The sequence below is a fragment of the Morus notabilis genome, unplaced genomic scaffold (assembly GCF_000414095.1).
Source record: "Morus notabilis unplaced genomic scaffold, ASM41409v2 Scaffold372, whole genome shotgun sequence".
Classification (NCBI taxonomy): Eukaryota; Viridiplantae; Streptophyta; class Magnoliopsida; order Rosales; family Moraceae; genus Morus; species Morus notabilis.
Window position 1 is genome coordinate 1 of NW_010361630.1, and position 17,500 is coordinate 17,500.

General features: G+C 34.8%; 1 protein-coding gene and 1 long non-coding RNA gene across 3 annotated transcripts in view; one reads left to right on the plus strand and one right to left on the minus strand.

Annotated features, from left to right (window-relative positions):
- Window positions 1-5,166: 5,166 nt before the first annotated feature.
- On the plus strand, window positions 5,167-9,987 carry LOC21392114 (acid phosphatase 1). 2 transcript variants are annotated; one of them, XM_024167100.1, is made up of 5 exons: window positions 5,167-5,222; window positions 5,831-6,257; window positions 7,193-7,260; window positions 7,321-7,405; window positions 9,634-9,987. In XM_024167100.1, exons 2-5 carry the CDS (start codon window positions 5,836-5,838, stop codon window positions 9,809-9,811), a joined length of 753 nt encoding a protein of 250 aa, XP_024022868.1. In that variant the 5' UTR covers window positions 5,167-5,222; window positions 5,831-5,835; the 3' UTR covers window positions 9,812-9,987. The 2 variants fall into 2 exon arrangements, with proteins under 2 accessions (XP_024022868.1, XP_024022867.1); XM_024167099.1 differs by having other exon boundaries at window positions 7,193-7,405.
- A 466-nt stretch (window positions 9,988-10,453) lies between these two features.
- LOC112092025 overlaps window positions 10,454-17,500 on the minus strand; it is a 10,084-nt gene continuing 3,037 nt past the window's right edge. The window contains exon 3 of the long non-coding RNA XR_002902398.1: window positions 10,454-10,712. This is a non-coding gene — a long non-coding RNA (uncharacterized LOC112092025). The remainder of the gene's footprint in view (window positions 10,713-17,500) is intronic.

Below are 17,500 nucleotides of genomic sequence, written 5' to 3' on the forward strand. Positions count from 1 at the left end.
CTTTCCCTATTCTTCTCTTTCTGATATATTGATTCTCAAATGCTTTTTGGTGTAAAGTACTTGCGTCATATCGGAGGTGTAAGGGTTAATTTCATGACGGATCTAATGCTTGGTTTCTACTTCCTTACGTCCTAACTTTCGATTTAAATCCTACGGCTTTCCAAAGCGAAACTTACTAGTCCCAAAACGCTGGTTGCAGAGAGAAACTCCCTTATTATTTATATCATTGTCTTTTATTTTCTCTTTATTAATTGAATGTTAATTGTTTATTTTTAAACCGAGCGACGTAAATAATATTTCTTACCATCTTAACTAGTACTTCCCAAACAATAATAGAAAAATAGAATCAAAGGAGTTTAGGAAGGATGTATTTTTCTTTGTTTAAAGATGTCAATCACCTCTTGTTATGTTAGGTCAACTAAAATTATGTGTCACTCTCATGATATATACATATTTTATTCGCAGCGTGTCATGTTCGTACTCATGTCACGCCCAACGCAACAAGTTCATTGAGTTCTCGAATTCTCTTTCATATCTGTTTTTTGAATAATTAAATTTTCATTTTATTATGACACAATTGAAATTAAATGAAAAAAAAAATTATTCAAAGAAAAGTGAAATGAATGGATGTGTTTGTCATCTATATTCATTTTAAACATTACAAATTCTATCAAATGTTCATATGCAAGTAAATAATCAACTATATTCTAAATCTAAAAATTGTGCTTATCATGGTATTAGCCTGTCATGTTTAAAGGATTGTGTCATGGTTAAATCGTACTGGTGTCATGTTGTGTTTTCATAGTTTAGAATTTTTACAGAATACGATCATCCATCTAAAAATTAAGCCTTCAACGCCGAGACGAGACTCCATCAAGTTAAGATCATCCTTCTTCACAATTAAGCCTTTATGTTGGAGCTTGCACCTTTGTGGGCGTCTTGATTCATGATGAGAACGGGTGTGACAACCATTAATCTTTTGAGGCAAAAGGGTCAAGACAGGATAAATTGTGCAATTTCACATCATTTGGAGAAGGTCATAGGTGATAATTTATAAAAAAAAAACATCACTTCCTAATGATGTGAGGACTTTAGAGGGAAAGTCCAAGAGCAAAACCGTGCAGATTTAAGCTCAAAACAGAAAATATTGTACCAACTGAAGGTGCGAGTTGTTACAACTACTCATTGTTTTTCTCACAGTGACACTGTTTATGAGACATCTTTGACTTATGAAGACACGTGAATCATGATTGTCATGTGGCCGCCTTCCCCAATAACTTTGGCTTGTGATGCAGCTCACTTAGCACATTGTGTGCTAAAAGTGGTGGAGAGTATTATAATAAAATATCAACTTAATGGCGTAAATTTAACATTTATATCACTTAATTCATCAATCATATTAGTATTTTTTTCTTCTTCTTAATAAAGATGAACATATATCTACGGAGTATTATAGTAATATATCAAAATCAAGATAGCAAGAGACTAGAAACTTAAATGTAAAGCTATTAGATTTTAACGATGCACCGTATTTTCTCAACGAGGAACCAAGGCCATTGACATCTCTATGTTCATATTTTCTATAATATATTTAGGTACATCTCACGAAATTTCTTCCATGGAAGTCGTCCAAGTGGTCCTGAGTTTGGAACTTAATATATATATATATATATATTTCGGGGCCTTATAATTTCCCGGAATCTAGATGCACGTTTGGTGATGAGGCAGGGACTACCAATGAGATGATAACATAGTCAGAGCTGCGTAATAGATGCGATAATGGCCGATATACAAGTCACTCCATTGGCGTTTTACTTTAAATATATAATTTAGTTCTCAACTCTGATTTTCCACTCATTGAGAGCTTTTTTTTCCTTTTTTTTTTTGGCCATTTATGCGTCAATGCCTATTCCATAAGTCTTGATAAAATCTATTACATTGATCACGTGTGGTCCATACGTACACATGACATTGGTTTATGAAATTGAGGAAGAAAAAAAACTCAAAAGAGTCAATGTCGTTGGCTTCTTTTTTTCTTTTTTTTTTTTTTTTTTTTTTTCCTTGGTAGACTTTGTTGCCCAATCCATGAATTGGATTTAGGTGTCATGTTTCTAATAAGAAATTAGTGCTTATACCACACATTTTGCCTTTTGTTCCACAATGTTGAGGGACTCTGTGGCTGACGAGAGTCTGCCAAAAAGAGAACCTTTAAATATACAAAGATTTTTCCTTCTGCCAAATTCATTGGTGGTGGCATGTGCTAACACCTAGCTCCTAAATCCTAATATTGCGCAGTAGGTGTTTCTTGGGTGCGTTATATATTTGGAGAATCTTGCTAACATAACTGCCGATTATCCTAACAATAACTGTGTAATATAGATTAGTTTCACTATGAAACCTACATTTACTATATACTAACAATTCATTCCGGGACATCCGCTAAAATTAGATCGATACTATTGGTAAAAAAAAGACTATTTACAATTATTCTCGACTTACATCATTCGTACGGTAGATTCATTCCGGGACATCCGATAAAATTAGATCGATACTATTGGTAAAAAAAAAGACTATTTACAATTATTCTCGACTTACATCATTCGTATGGTAAATATGAATAAAATTATCATATGACTGGATTAATATGATGATATTATGTATTTTTTTTTAATTTAAACACTAAAACAGTGTTTTAGATAATAGTAAGAAAGCATATGAGTTGTTAAAACTTTTTGTTAATTCAAATTTTAACGGTAATGATTAATTTGTCCATTATTTAATGCAAGATGAATTGTCTACAATTAAAAAAAAAGTAATTATGATACGATACCCAACGCTAAACGTCACAAAACAGTTTTTTTTTTTTTTTTTTTTTTTGTTGGAAGTACAAACATTGTTTGGTTTATAACACCTCTGGGCTCTGGTTTTGTAATGTGTAAAACTCCACATTACAATATAATATACAATACGAAATGTTGAAATTAGCCGATAGATGTCAGCATAATTAAGCACTTTATAAATTCAAATATTTTCTTATTTTTACTTGGCGACTTTAATATTGCCCGAACACTACACAAGTATGACGCATCGTATGATGAATTTTGAAACCATAACTACCTTGTCAGTTTGTTGAAGCAATTTAGATTGGGCATATATACTTTTTAAATTTCTAAGATGCAACGACATACATAATTCATTGGTCGCAACAAAGAATTGAAATACAACTTATGGGGGTGGAATAGAGGCGAAATGCGACTTATTAAGGCTCTCTCTTCTATTATGTTGAATTGATTCTCATTCTTCTCTGTAATTATGTCTTAATTTGCAAAATATAACTTAGATTGACGTGATTTTAAACTTCTTATATGTTAATTGATGAAAGTAAAAGCGGTCATATACATTTTCTTTCCACTTGTGGTCTCAGTAAATTGTTAAAATATTGTCTGACTTGAAATGTGAGGACATTATAGATCTCTTTTTTATATTCAGCAAAAAGGGAATTGAAATGAAAAGTTTCCACCGGACCCCTCTTTTTATTATTTTCACGCACACTCATCACTTGGGGCGGTCAGGACTAGTACACTTTTTCGATGTGGCATCACATATTTAGTATACACTCAATTACCAACTAAGACTGTCTGATATGTAAATCCAATTTTTTTTTGCAAACTTTTCCTCAACACATGCCAATGGTGTGTGTGGATAATCTGACGGGCTCTATTAAATCCCACCACTTTCGTGGGGTCTGACTCTGTTCCCACTTTATCATGATCAACTTTAAAACAAACACTAGAAATTAATTCCCATGGCAACCCCACAAAACCTAGGCACATTTGTTTGTTCCATATCATGCTCCCTTCGCTATTAATTTTTACACCGTCCTTGCAGGCTATATTGCAATGTATATGTATATATCCCACCATAATGCCAATATTTGCATTTGTTTTTTCTTGGCTTCTGACGCCACCCCCACCCAATGTCAGTTACTACTTAAGGACGAGTTATGGTCGTCTTGCTTCGCACATTGTCTCGAGTTTCTTAGCTTCTTTTTCCTCCAAAGACGCCATTAGTATTGCATTACTACTTACTAGGCACTATACATGAGCCAAAGTTATATACTTCAGCCTTATTCATTTCACAGCTTTTACAAAAAATCACATTGAATTTTTTCTATTACAGTTAAAAGCTCTCATATAAAGTTACATCTCAATTCAAATTAAAAACTCGAATCAGCGAACTGAACGAGACCGATTCATATATATAGCTGCTCTTCCTAAAGGATGTGCGGCTCGCATTGAGTACTCTAGTACAATTATGGTACGTTAATTAATTTGTGCATTCTATGCAGTAACGTACTATCTTATTTCATTCAAAAAAATATTAATAACACTCTTTTTATTATTTTTTATACTTATTATTTAACACGTACATTTAACTAATAGTACATATGAATATAATTATTGCTTTGTGCTGAAAGTCATGTGACAATGACATGACATTTTGATGTAAGGGATACTTTTCGCATTTCAAGAAACTTAACAAACTAGTTAGCACGAAAGGAAGGAAAAAAAAAAACACACACACACACACACACACACAAATGAATTATCCATCATTCTCAATCATGATGCGTACCTGCCAGACTAGTATATTGCATTTATATATATTTAGGAGATATATAATATATATTGTTGGTTTAACTAATTTCGTGGAAATTTGGAACTCATTGACTCAAACTACAATATAGTGGACCGGTTAGGTGAAATCTTGGAGAGAGTAAGAGTCAACTAAGTTAAACATACTTTTCAAAAGTCAAATATCGTCCCGAATAACAAAATATTTGTGGGTTGTCTGATAGTAGAAGCAATGTATCATCCGACAAACCTCGTGTACAATTTCTTTGGTTCACGCACAAGATCTCTCTTGAGTAATGAGTTTGACACAAACAATATCACAGTAATGTCCACCAAGTTTCCTCATAATTTCCTTCTTCATTAACACACACACACAAATATATATATATATATATGTAGTATATGTTCGCTTAATCATTGGGGAAGGAAAAAAAGAGCATTCCTTTCTGGTAAGAGCCAAAAGGCTTTTGGTTAGATTAGGGAGAGAGACAGATATTAACGTACGACACCCAATTGGGACTTTGGGGTTCATATTCTCCATTATTCTTCTACTTTCTTTTGAAGTACTGCCAAAAGACCAAAGATCAGGTTATCTAAATCAATATTTTATTCTCAATGGATTTATATTATCTTGTTATGAGGTTCTATTGGTCTTTATTCTACCCTTTTTTTTTTTTTTTTTTTTTTTTTTTTTTTTTTTTTTTTGCTTTACCTTATATTATATACCTTGTTATATATTGGTTTACTCGGCATCTTATCCACAATTTCCATTTTCCAAGCTGACATGGATATGCTCACAATTCACAAGCACCTCTCTCCTCTTTTTACACCATTTAAAAGAATAAAACAAAAAGATTTTTTTTTTAAAATGAAAACTGCTTTCATTCCACGCCAACTGCCTGGCTAGAAATTAAAGTATGTCGTCAACTTTATACTCTTTTTTATTTATTTATTTATTTATTTTTGTGTTGTATAGTCAATTTAACCTTTTTGATACCTTTACCATATTTAGACACGAAAAATTCCCTCTCCAAACAAGCCATTCCTTTAAATCTTTCTTAAGAAGAGCACACAAATTACAAAGAAATTCTACTTATCATATAACGTTAACACTGCCAAATACACAACATCACATATATTAATCTTAGCCAAACATAAAAGATACTAAATTATTTTTGAGTTTCTGCAATTGCTAGGTCCTATGATTAGAGCAATGGTTCAAAGGGTACGTGAGGTGATGATATTCTTGTTCTTGGCCTTGATCTCAAAAGCGAGTGGCGGCGGTGGCGGAGGTGGAAAGGCACCGAACATTTGGCGGAGGGAGATAGTTCCGCCGGCGCAGCATCAGGCGGCGGAGAACGCGGCTTACTGCCTGAGCTGGCGGCTGGGGGTGGAGGCCAACAACGTAAGGGCGTGGCGGACGGTGCCTGTTAAGTGCCTCCGCTACGTCGAGACGTACATGATCGGCGGGCAGTACGAGAGGGACGTGGGGCTGATCCTGGATCAGATCACGAGTTACGCCAATGAGATTGTCGTCTCCGACGATGGTTTGGATGGTTGGATTTTTGACGTTGACGATACTTGCATTTCCAATGTTTTTTACTACAGGGGAAAGAGATATGGGTAAGTCATCAGATCAAATCTTTATAGTAGCCTTAATTTAATTATAGCGTGATACAAAATTGATATAATGATGGTATTAAATTATATAATTTAATTTTACGTCCTACTTAATTAGCTCCACCTATATATAGCTAGCTTGACAAATTTATTCTTTTGATATTTTCTTCTCATTTACAATCTGACACTTGATTTAATAACAAGTCCACAAAGCTAAAATATGCCTTCTTGTCAGTAAATAATATTAAATTTTTAGAGTTAAACTATTAAAAAATTCTTTGGTAGGGTGTAAATTAACAATGTTATATTCGTAATATGTAGTTATGAACCATTATATTTTGATTAAATATTTTCTAAATTTATATTTTGTTAATACAGTGTGGGGCATATGATTCCAATTTTATGAGTAAAAATTAAAACCAGAAGGATTCGTACCCAGATAAATACATACACACTCATGAGTCTAACCTCTTGAGCTAGTCTCAAGTTGTTAGATTTACATGGTATTTAATCCTCACAAGTGAGCTAATGTTAAAGAGCATGCGATAATGCAAAGATATCCTATGATAAAATTTCTTAAGTTATTTTCCTTTTTTGTTTTAATATTTAAGAATGAAAAATATTTTTCAAAAAGAAAAATGATCTCATTTTTTTAAAGACACATTTATGAAATCAACTTTATAAAGACATTATGCGCGCGCTTTATCACGAATAACTTTCAACTTTTAACAAAGTTGAAGAGGTAAGAAAACATCTATATTTATATGTATATAGGGAATCTTTTTGATAGGATCAGAAAAAATAAACTACTTGTAGTTTTTTATTTTTAGCTGTTAAATTTGTATCTGAATATATTCTGCATACTTTTTCATTTTAATGTGCTTTTAACAAGATCAAACAACAAAAAACTGACTCTAATTTGCGGTCAATATGTGTAGGTGCGACCCATATGATCCATCAGGATTCAAGGCATGGGCAATGATAGGAGGGTGTCCGGCTGTTCCTGGTATGCTTGGATTGTTCAACAAATTAGTGGAAATGGGATTTAAAATATTTCTTGTCACAGGCAGAGATGAAGAGACTCTTGGCCAACCCACTATTGATAACTTGCACAACCAGGGATTTCAGGATTATGAACGCCTCATTATGAGGTAAAATTTTATTTTTATACTCTAATCATTTTCCACTACTGTGGGTTTAATTTTGTCTCCTATTTTTTCCACAAAAAAAAGGTTCATTTTCACATAGTTTGTTGCTAGTTCTGCTTTGCTATCATTAATCCGGAGACTTGATTCACTAAACTTTATGCTGTTTCTTTTTCTTCCTTTTTTTCCCCTGGGTAAAAACAATAATGTTGTCCTTGGGTTTATTGAACCAACAAAAGAAATAAGCACTTGCATTTTGGTGGTATAAAATCTCATTTTAGTGCTAAAAGATTCACAATACTGTTTAAGCTTGGTATCTCCAGTAGTCATTTTAAACATTTCCCTCAATATTTGAGGGTAAAATAATCAGCGCTGCCCTTAAAGTTCAATAATTAAAAAAAAAAGTTTATTCCTTTTATGTTAGAAATTTAATGTAAAAAGAAATTATCAAACAACTTTATCATTCTTCATTTTGAAAATAAAAGTAAAGATTTTATTTAATTCAATTTTTTTAGACAATTAATTAAGCTCATGTAACTACTCCAGTAGATATATAAAAGCAACAATAATTTATAAGACAAATCAAAACTATACGTCTCTTTTCAAAAGGACTAAAGACAACGAGATGAGCTTTAATTAGTTGGTTAGAATCTTAAATATTCTCAAGTGTGTTATTAGTTAGTGGGTTGACAAAGTGCAAAGATTCGCCTACGCCAGCCAAACTCATGTGTAAATCAATATAATTACATTTGTCCAAGTCAACATCCATGCAAGACAAAACTCAACATCCGGTTATTCATCTAGAAAAAGCCTATTCATTTATCAATTATCGAAAAATGGTGTTCCTATAATTTGAGTGTCTATTCATTTACTATTTTTGCTTGTGAAATCGCTCAAGCAATTTTCTACAACTACAATACTAGATATATCTTATTTGTTATAACCTGTTGGATGATGAGGAAAAAAATATATTTTAAAATTGTTGAAAAAAGTCAGCTGAAAATGAATACTTGGGAGAAAAAAAGATCGTCTTTAATAAAGGTGGGTTGTACTGTAGCATACTCAAAAGATTTTGATTTTGATTGCTGGTAAGCCCCATATATAATATTGTTTTATACATCCTTAACCACCAATTGCTAGCTATATGGTACTCATTGTCTTATAATGTCTAGCTTCAGTGCTTACTTAATAATTACAACAATGAATTTGATAGAGCTACAAAACTAATTTAATAAAATTCATATAGAAGAGAGGTGCTACGTGTACCACCATGTGTGGTAACTAATACAAAGTTGTTATTGTCGGGTCGTCTGGAATTCAACTCTAGTAGAGTGCAACTTTTTTTTTTTTTTTTTTCCCCCCTACTAATGTTAGTTCAATAGTAGTTACCCCTCGTTGGCATTGAATTTTTACCTCATATTTTTTTTTTCTTTAGAGAATTTTATAGTGAGATGTAGAAGAATAACTTATTGATAGAATATAATTTTTAACCGTTAGATTTTCATTTAAGTTTCGCTAAGTCATTATATTTCATCTCGTTTAATGTTATATTTTTTCATATAATTTGTCGATTGAAAATGTGTGTTACAAATATGATATCTATCATAGAATGCTCTTTTCTTTAATAAAAACAAAAAGGAAATTTATTTGGTAGGACAACCCTACTAGTAGTACTATCGTTAGATCTGATAAAAATCATATCATATTGAAAAAATATACAGAATATACAGTTTCTTTTGATATAAATTTAACGGCTAAAAATAGGACATTATAATTTATTTTTTCTGGTCAAGCAACATAAGTTCAAAAAAAAAGAAATTTCATGTATTATATTTGGCTAAAGCGCTTGGAGAAAATTTTTTTTCTTTTAGACTTGTAGAATAAAATTGTGTAAACAACTATTTAGTCAGACATTCAACATGGCATCTAGGTTAACTCGACTGAATTAATATTTCACCGAAATTTTTGTAAATTTACAGCGATAATGATGCCTTTTCTTTTTCTTTTTTGTTACCATTCATTAGAACATGAGCGTAATATTCAATACATCGAAAACAACTCACACATTCACTAAACACTAATTTAAATAGCCTGTTTAATTTAAATAGCCTCAATCGGCCGTGATGATGCCTTAATCGACACTGGGCTTTCAACCTTAACTATGTGATCAGCCTAGCTAATTTAAATATAAACAGAGATTACATGATCTTAATAATTTTGTAATAATCCAACAGGACCGCAGCTTACAAAGGGCAGAGCGCAGTGACATACAAGTCTGAAATTCGGGAGCAATTGATGAGACAAGGTTACAGAATATGGGGCAACGTCGGAGACCAGTGGAGTGATCTCCAAGGGGAATGTTTGGGCAACCGCACTTTCAAGCTTCCCAATCCCATGTACTTTGTTCCTTAATAATTAACTAGCTACTTTTTTATTTTCTGTTTGCAACTTGTGATACCAAGAAGCTAAAAAATTGCCCTCTCCAAGTATATATAGGGCTCTAGTTACTACAAGTCTAATATCACAAGGGCTCTTTCTTTTTCTTTTTTTTTTTTTCCTTTTGATCTTCGGCAATTTCTTTTGTAATATCGCAGCGAAATTAAAGAATAAAGTACATATTCTCTCAAGGGAACTACTTTTATTCAGCAAAAAAAAAAAAAAAAAAAAAACCCTTTTGTTATGTAGAATAAATATGTCATTTAGTTGGGTCGCTTTATGGATCATGGTATTACATTTTTCTTAATACGTATAAAAAGAAATAGAACAAATATGTCATACGAGACTAATATATTTCTTCCAAAATATAGAAAAATGTATCTCGGCAACGCATTTGTGAGCATTCCTCTTCATCAACACTAGAGTCTCTATTTTGAGATCCCAAATGCATATAATAGCGCAACGACCAAAGCTTGGAGTATTTATGCAACATCCCCTAACCAACTCAACTTTCTACTAAACTCGGTTAGGATAGCATCACTAAAACTGTACATTTCAAACATCTCACATTGGCGGAAATCTTGGTGAAATTAAGATAATTGTATGCTAAAAGCTTGGTATAAATATTTTTAAACTCCTCCTCAAGGTTTTGTCTAAAAATAAAAAATAAAAAAATAGAAAGAGGCAATGTTTACTATCATTCGGACTAAATTAAGACTAATTCAAAATGGATGTATTTTAATAGAGTCTATGAAAGTATAAAAAGAGTGTTTCATCATAACAACTTTAGCTTGACATGTACATGGACTTCACATCATTGGTCTCCAAGGACTTTCAGCTCGCCTTCATGCCGTTCTAGTTCCATTGTTCGGATCACCTATGTCATGAAAACTTTGTCAGTTAAAAGCCCAGTAAGTGAAACATAAGTACAAAATGAAACAGTTAAAATAAGGTTTATATTTAACATACATTTTTAAAGAGTTTCTAAAACAATTCATTTGAATAAAAGCAAAGACCTGTGAGACATGGCACATATTGGGCGTGTTTGTTTTCGGTTTTGAAAATGTTTTTCACGTTTTTTGAGGAGGAAAAATTGAAACCGAAAAGAAGACCGTGTTTGAGGAAACACCGTACCAAAATAAAAAACAAAAACGTTTTTGTATTTTTCCCAAAAATTGATCTGTTTCTGAAACGGATTGAAGTCGTTTTCATTTTCTCCAGCTCATCTCCATCCCTCTCGCCGTTCTCTTCTCTCCCTCTCCCCATTCTCTTCTCTCCCTCTTTGCGGTGGGCTTCTAGCTGGAATCACAAGGATCTAAACGGCAACCTTCTTCTCCGGTTTCTTCTCCAGTCTCCGACTCTGCTCCGCCCCTACTCCCCCAAATCAACCGAGGTATATGCCCATAAATCTGATTTGCTGATGATTTTTTCGAGTATTGCTGGTTCTAGCTGAAGACCTAGGTCGGTTTTTTTTGCTGGTATTTGTTCTGATTTGCCTGTTCTCGAGTATTTTTGGGAGTTTAGGTTGGTATTTTTCCTAATTTGGTGAAGATTTTTTCGAGTATTGTCGGTATTTGTTGATGATCTGGGTGTTTTTTTTCCTGATCTTTGTCCTGATTTCCTATTCTCGGTATTTTTGGGTGTGTAGATAATTTTTTGTTGTTCTCGGCAATCCTGGGTATTTTACTGTTCTCAGGTATGGACTGATATTTGTTGTTCTCGAGTCAAATTCATCGATGATGACTTACACCAGTTGCTATAGTTACATGGATGTTTCTATTATTCCTTCAATTGTACAAGAGAAATTGAGCTATTGAAAAATGAATATTAAAATTGCTTTCTTCTAGGAAACTGCTCGTCTGATTCATAGATGGAACTTAGGCAGATGTTGAGACGACAAAGAAAATCTTGTCGTTTATTCGTTGATATTTTGCTTTGGCTTGACAAGAAAAACCAAAATGAAGTGAGAGTGTTATACGTATAAATTATTTACTATGTAATGTAATATAAATTATTATATTAATTATTAATATTTTTATTTGGGATTCAATTTGAAATTATTTAATATATTATTATTTTAAATATTATTACATGTTTTCAAAAATGAAACCACAAAACACAATTTTCAGTTTTTTTAGACTGAAAACAATTTCTGAATAAAACTACCAAACACATTTTCAGAAATGATTCCTGCCTGAAAATGAAAACGTTTTCATTTTTATTTTCATACAGAAAACAAAATCGTTTTTGGAACGAGTTCCAAACGCGCCCATTAGGTACGAAATCATTTATCATTCATTTTCATTTCATTTTTCATTTTTAAGTTTGGCCAAACACTTACCTTATTATCGTTGGGACATCTATGTTGTATCAGTCATGTCCCTTTTGAGGCTCATCCGTGAGTATCAATCATGTCTTAACGACACTTCAATTTAACTTTTATTACTGTCATTGGGACGAAAAGTGAAATCCATATAGCCAACCCCAATTAAGTTGAGATTAAGATTTGTTGTTGTTGTACTATCATTGGGACCTCTACGTTGGTATCAGTCATGTCCCAATAACAATTTACTTTAGTTGTGGTGTTACCACATTCCGCATATTCAACATAAGCCATATCTAGCATATGAAAACCTTTAAAGCATTGAAAACATATTGTAAAACCTTTTATTACAGAAAGAAGTTGAAGAAGAATAATCTCATATTTGCATAACGGTGGAGGTACCACCGAAAATATAAAGGCAAGCTTAGATCTAGTTCACGTATCCCAAGCCTGGCTAGTACAGCTGGCATAACAAAAAAGCAGTAGAATATTCTAAAATAAGCAAATTATTTCTAGAACGCTAATACTCCTCCTCAAGATGGAGAATACAAATTTTGGATTCCCACCTTGCCCAAAAGAAGATGAAACTGCAAAGGATGCAAGGCTTTAGTGAGCAGATCCGCAAGTTGATTGTGAGTGGTGACATGCATGGTTTTTATGATCCCAGCCTGTATTTTTTCACGCACGAGATGACAATCGATCTCTATATGTTTTGTACGCTCATGATAAACGGGATTGGCTGCAATAAAGCAAAGTTGGACCATGATGTTGAACATGCAATTCGCAAAGAACACAAAGTAACCACACAATCTTACAAGTAGTGTTGGCCATAGAACGATATTCAGCTTCAGCTGAAGATCGAGAAACAACTTGTTTCTTTGATCTCCAAGAGACAAGAGAAGAACCAAGGAATACATAGTATCTAATAAGTGAACGTCGCGTATCCAGACATGTACCCTAATCAGCATCCGCAAAGGCTTTGAGGATTGTCGAGTTTGAAGGAAAGAAAAGACCTTGGCCTGGGGTTTTCTTGATGTATGAGGAGCAGCCAAGAATTGGCTGAGACGGTTAACCGAATAACTGAGATCAGGCTTGAAATGGTGAGATATATTAACTTTCCAATCAAGCGCCGGTAACTAGTAGGATCAGGCAGTAAAACACCTTCGGAGGCTGACAGTTTGAGGTTCGATTCCATAAGAATAGAGGAAGGTTTACATCCCAGATACCCTACATCAGAAAGCAGTTCCAGAGCATATTTGCGTTGGCAAATAGAAATTCCAGCAACTGAACGAGCAACCTCTAAACCCAAAAAATATTTTAGGGCTCCCAGATCTTTCATCTTAAACCGCTTACCAGAGCAGACTTTAGGTTGTCCACGGCTGCTTGATCATTGCTTGTGATGATAATATCATCAACATACACCAAGAGAGCCAAAAAAGAATGTCCATGAGATTTGATGAATAGAGAATGATCACAAGCAGATTGAGTGAAGCCTTCCGCGAGCAAAACAGTGGAGAATTTGTGAAACCATTGCCTAGAGGCATGTCGCAACCCATATATGAATTTATGAAGGCGACAAACTGCATTAGAAGGCAAATACTCCCCTTGTCGACAAGTGTAACCAGGAGGAAGAGCCATATAAATTTCTTCAGTAAGGTCACCATGGAGGAAGGCATTGGTGACATCTAATTGAGTGAGAGACCAACCCGAAATGGCAGCCAAGGAAAGTAAAACCTTCATGGTAACAAGCTTAGCAACAGGGGAAAAAGTGTCAAGAAAATCAATGCCTTCTTGTTGTGTAAATCCCTTGGCCACAAGACGAGCTTTATATCGTTCCACAGTACCATCCGCGCAAAATTTTATTTTGTACACCTATTTACAGCCCACAGAGTGTTTGCCAGGAGAGAGAGAAACAATAGACCAGGTGCCATTACTTTTCAAGGCCTGCGGCTCCACATCATCATGCCAAACCAGAATCTCAATGGCTTGGGAAAAGGACGCAGGTTCAGTGTGAGATGAAATAGACAAGATGTAGTGACAGTATGGAGACGACAACCTGTGATAACTAAGAGATGAAAAGATAGGATATGAAGTGGAGGTGGAAGAAGGGACATCTGTAACAGAGGAAGAGTGTGCAGCCAGGTAACAATGATAATCTTTCAGGTAGGATGGTGGTTTGGATACACGATGGGAACGGGATAAAGGGGCAGTAGAAAAAGGAGTAGAGGACCCTGAAGGAGTAGGAGGATCAATGGTGGAGGCGACCTGAGTATGGTGAGAATGAGAGGTACTGGGGATGGGAGTAGGGAAGACACGATTACTGAAAAAATCATGGAGAACAGGTCCGGGCTGTGTGTTAGCAAAGGGAAATATGGTCCCATGAAATTGAACATTCCTAGTGATGTAGGTTTTGTGACTCTCTAAGTCAAGTAGCTTGTAGCCTTTGTAACTGATAACTCGATGAAATAGAGTTATTTAGCATACTTTTAAGCTTAGTAATTGTTTATTTTCTCAAGGTAAAATGCCTTAGTGTTAGTATTTTGTATAACATTTGTTAGTTTTTGTTTAGTTGATAGAAGGTTGATATTTGTGGAGCAATCTCGTTATAACATGGTTTTAGTCCTCATGTTCAATACATGTGTGTTGACTTTGGGTAATTAGTGCAGGAAAACAACATGGCATTGTTGGTAAAAGCAATTTGAAAGAAAAGCACGGTAAAGGAAGTGAAGGCAGGAACGAACCCGTTGCTGCAACCAAAAAGGTGCAAGCTGGTGAAGTTTGTTTTCATGTACAGCTGGCAGTGGTCCAAATTGCCGACTCTGATATGAGGGGACAGCTGTAAGAGCACTAAAGAGGGGACCATCAATTTTGGCTCTGAGGCGGACACATGTAATTAGGGTACCTCATCCTGCCCTAGTATAAAAGGAAAAAGAAGAGTGCTGACCAGGCAGCGAGAGACAAAGAGGGAGGCGCACAGAATTCTTGGTATGAGCTGAGAAGAGAGAAAAGAAGAAAGTACAGGAGAAATTGTGGGCGCTGGATCTGGAGCTAGAAGGGGGAGTACAGCACGGCTGACACAAGAGAGCAGAGAGACACACTTGCTGAGCTCAGATTTTAGCTTAGTCATTTTCTTCCTCTTTCTGTATTTACTCTCTGTGAACGAATGGAGCTTTTTATTGTTATTATTTCTGATTTTGTTGAACTAAACATGAGCTAAATTCTTTAGCTAGGATTATTGATGGAACCAAAGTTGCAATGAAGATTTATTTGCTATTCTAATTGCTTGCGTAATCTTCATCCTGTTTATTCAAGTATAATATCATCTAATTTCTGTTAAGTGACATGCCATCATTTAGTGGAAAATATAAACTTAACTAATTCTGGAAAGGTTAGTTTAGTTAGATTAAGCTTGGATAATATAAGGGAATAGTATAGGAATATATTATTCTCTTGTACAACCTATTAAAATTGGTGTTTAACTTCAGGTTTGGTAAACTAAAGTGCATAGGAATATGTTGGTTTTAGTTTAAGGAACTATAAGCATAGATCTGTTGGAAGATGATTATGCAGAATTTTAGGTTGACTGGATGAACTTTGCTACAGCAATCCTATAGCAAAACGTGGTCAGAGTTGCAACCGAGGGAAAATCAGTAATCCTAGCCCTTACCCATCATTGATTCACAGCTTAGAGCTTAGAACCTGTTGAGTTTTACCCCTTGTCTGCATTTCAATCACATCCGTTTATTTTACTCGTTTATTTTACTTAATCAATATCAATTTGGCATTCGAATCATTCTCGATCACTTTAGCACAACTGGTTTTTATAATCAATTCCTTATTAACTCAGACCCTGTGGAGACGATACTTTTACTCATTACTATATTACTTGTGCGATTGCGTGCACTTGCGTAGAGCTGTTTTCATACATAGGATTTTATCGAAACAGTAACCAAAAGGGTAGCCTAAAAACATAGAAGCTCGAGCACAGGAAGAGAACTTTGTCCGCTGACTAGGAAGAGTGGAGCCATAACAGAGACAACCGAAGGTCCGCAAATGAGCATAAGATAGATTTTTGTTGTTTAAAAGCTCAAATGGAGTTTTGTTGGATAACAAAGGAGATGGTGTACGATTAATTAAATAGACTGCCGTTAAGAAACATTCGCCCCAATAGCAAAGAGGGACACAAGATTGGAAAAGTAAAGCACGAGCCACATTGAGGATGTGTTGGTGCTTGTGTTCGACCACCGAGTTTTGTTCCGGTGTGTCAACACAAGAATGATACGGAATGATCCCCTTGGAACAGAAAAAATCAAGAAAGGCTAACTCAGGTGCATTGTCAGAACGAACAGATTTTATTGTAATATTATATTGAGTTTGAATAAGAGTGTAAAAATCTAGAAAAATGGTGAGAACATCAGACTTAGCGCGTAAAAGGTAAAGCCAAGTAGCACGAGTGCAATCATCGACTATAGTGAGAAAATATTTGTGACCAGCAGTTGTTTCGACATTAAAAGAGCCCCAAATATCAATGTGAACTAAATCAAAAGGTTTAGCAAACATATTATTGTGTGAGATAAATGGAAGCTGTTTTTGCTTAGCTAGATGACAAATGCGACAGTGAGAAGATAAATGAGAAAGAGAGCTAGGAATTTGTAATTCATTATGAAGAATTTGAATTTTAACAAGAGATGGATGTCCAAGGCGATAGTGCCATACATCACTTTTGGAGAATACAGAACAAGAAAACAAGGAATTACAAACTGGAGTCCCTAGTTCAAAAAAATAACGATTGCTTTGGCGTCTACCCTTCCCAATCGTCAAGCCCCGAGTGAGGTCCTGAATGACACACGAAGTAGAGAGGAAATTAACACAACAGTTATGACTGAGGGAGCACTTACACTTAGAAGATTAAAGGAAAACATGGGAACAAATAAGACATTATGCAAGACCAGAGAGTTGGACAATTGAACAGTGCCAACCCGATTAATGTCAACGTTGTGACCATTAGGAAAAGTGATGGTTGTGTTGTGAACTGGTATAGAATGAGTAAACATCGAAAGAGAGTAACAGACATGATGTGGCACCAGTATCAATTAGCCAAGTATTGGGAGGAATAGAAGGATGTGAGATAGAAAGAGCAGAGGAAGAATTACCATAGACGTGAGAAATAGAGGGTGCTGCAGCCGAATAAGATTCAGAGGTGGTTGCGCCATGAACATGAAGCTGCGAGCTGAGATAAGCAATTAATTGCTGCATTTGGTCAGAGGAAAGCTGCCTAGAAGAAGAGATTGAGGCGGGCAGAGGTGGCTGGCGAGTCGGTGGAGAGAGGGCAGTTGTAGCAG

Excerpts from the sequence above, each read along its gene's own strand:
- LOC21392114 (XM_024167099.1), top strand. The coding sequence starts at position 5,836 with ATGATTAGAGCAATGGTTCAAAGGGTACGTGAGGTGATGATATTCTTG. Across the intron at positions 6,258-7,192 it reads TACAGGGGAAAGAGATATGG|GTGCGACCCATATGATCCAT; the intron begins GTAAGTCATCAG and ends CAATATGTGTAG. Across the intron at positions 7,406-9,633 it reads TATGAACGCCTCATTATGAG|GACCGCAGCTTACAAAGGGC; the intron begins GTAAAATTTTAT and ends ATAATCCAACAG.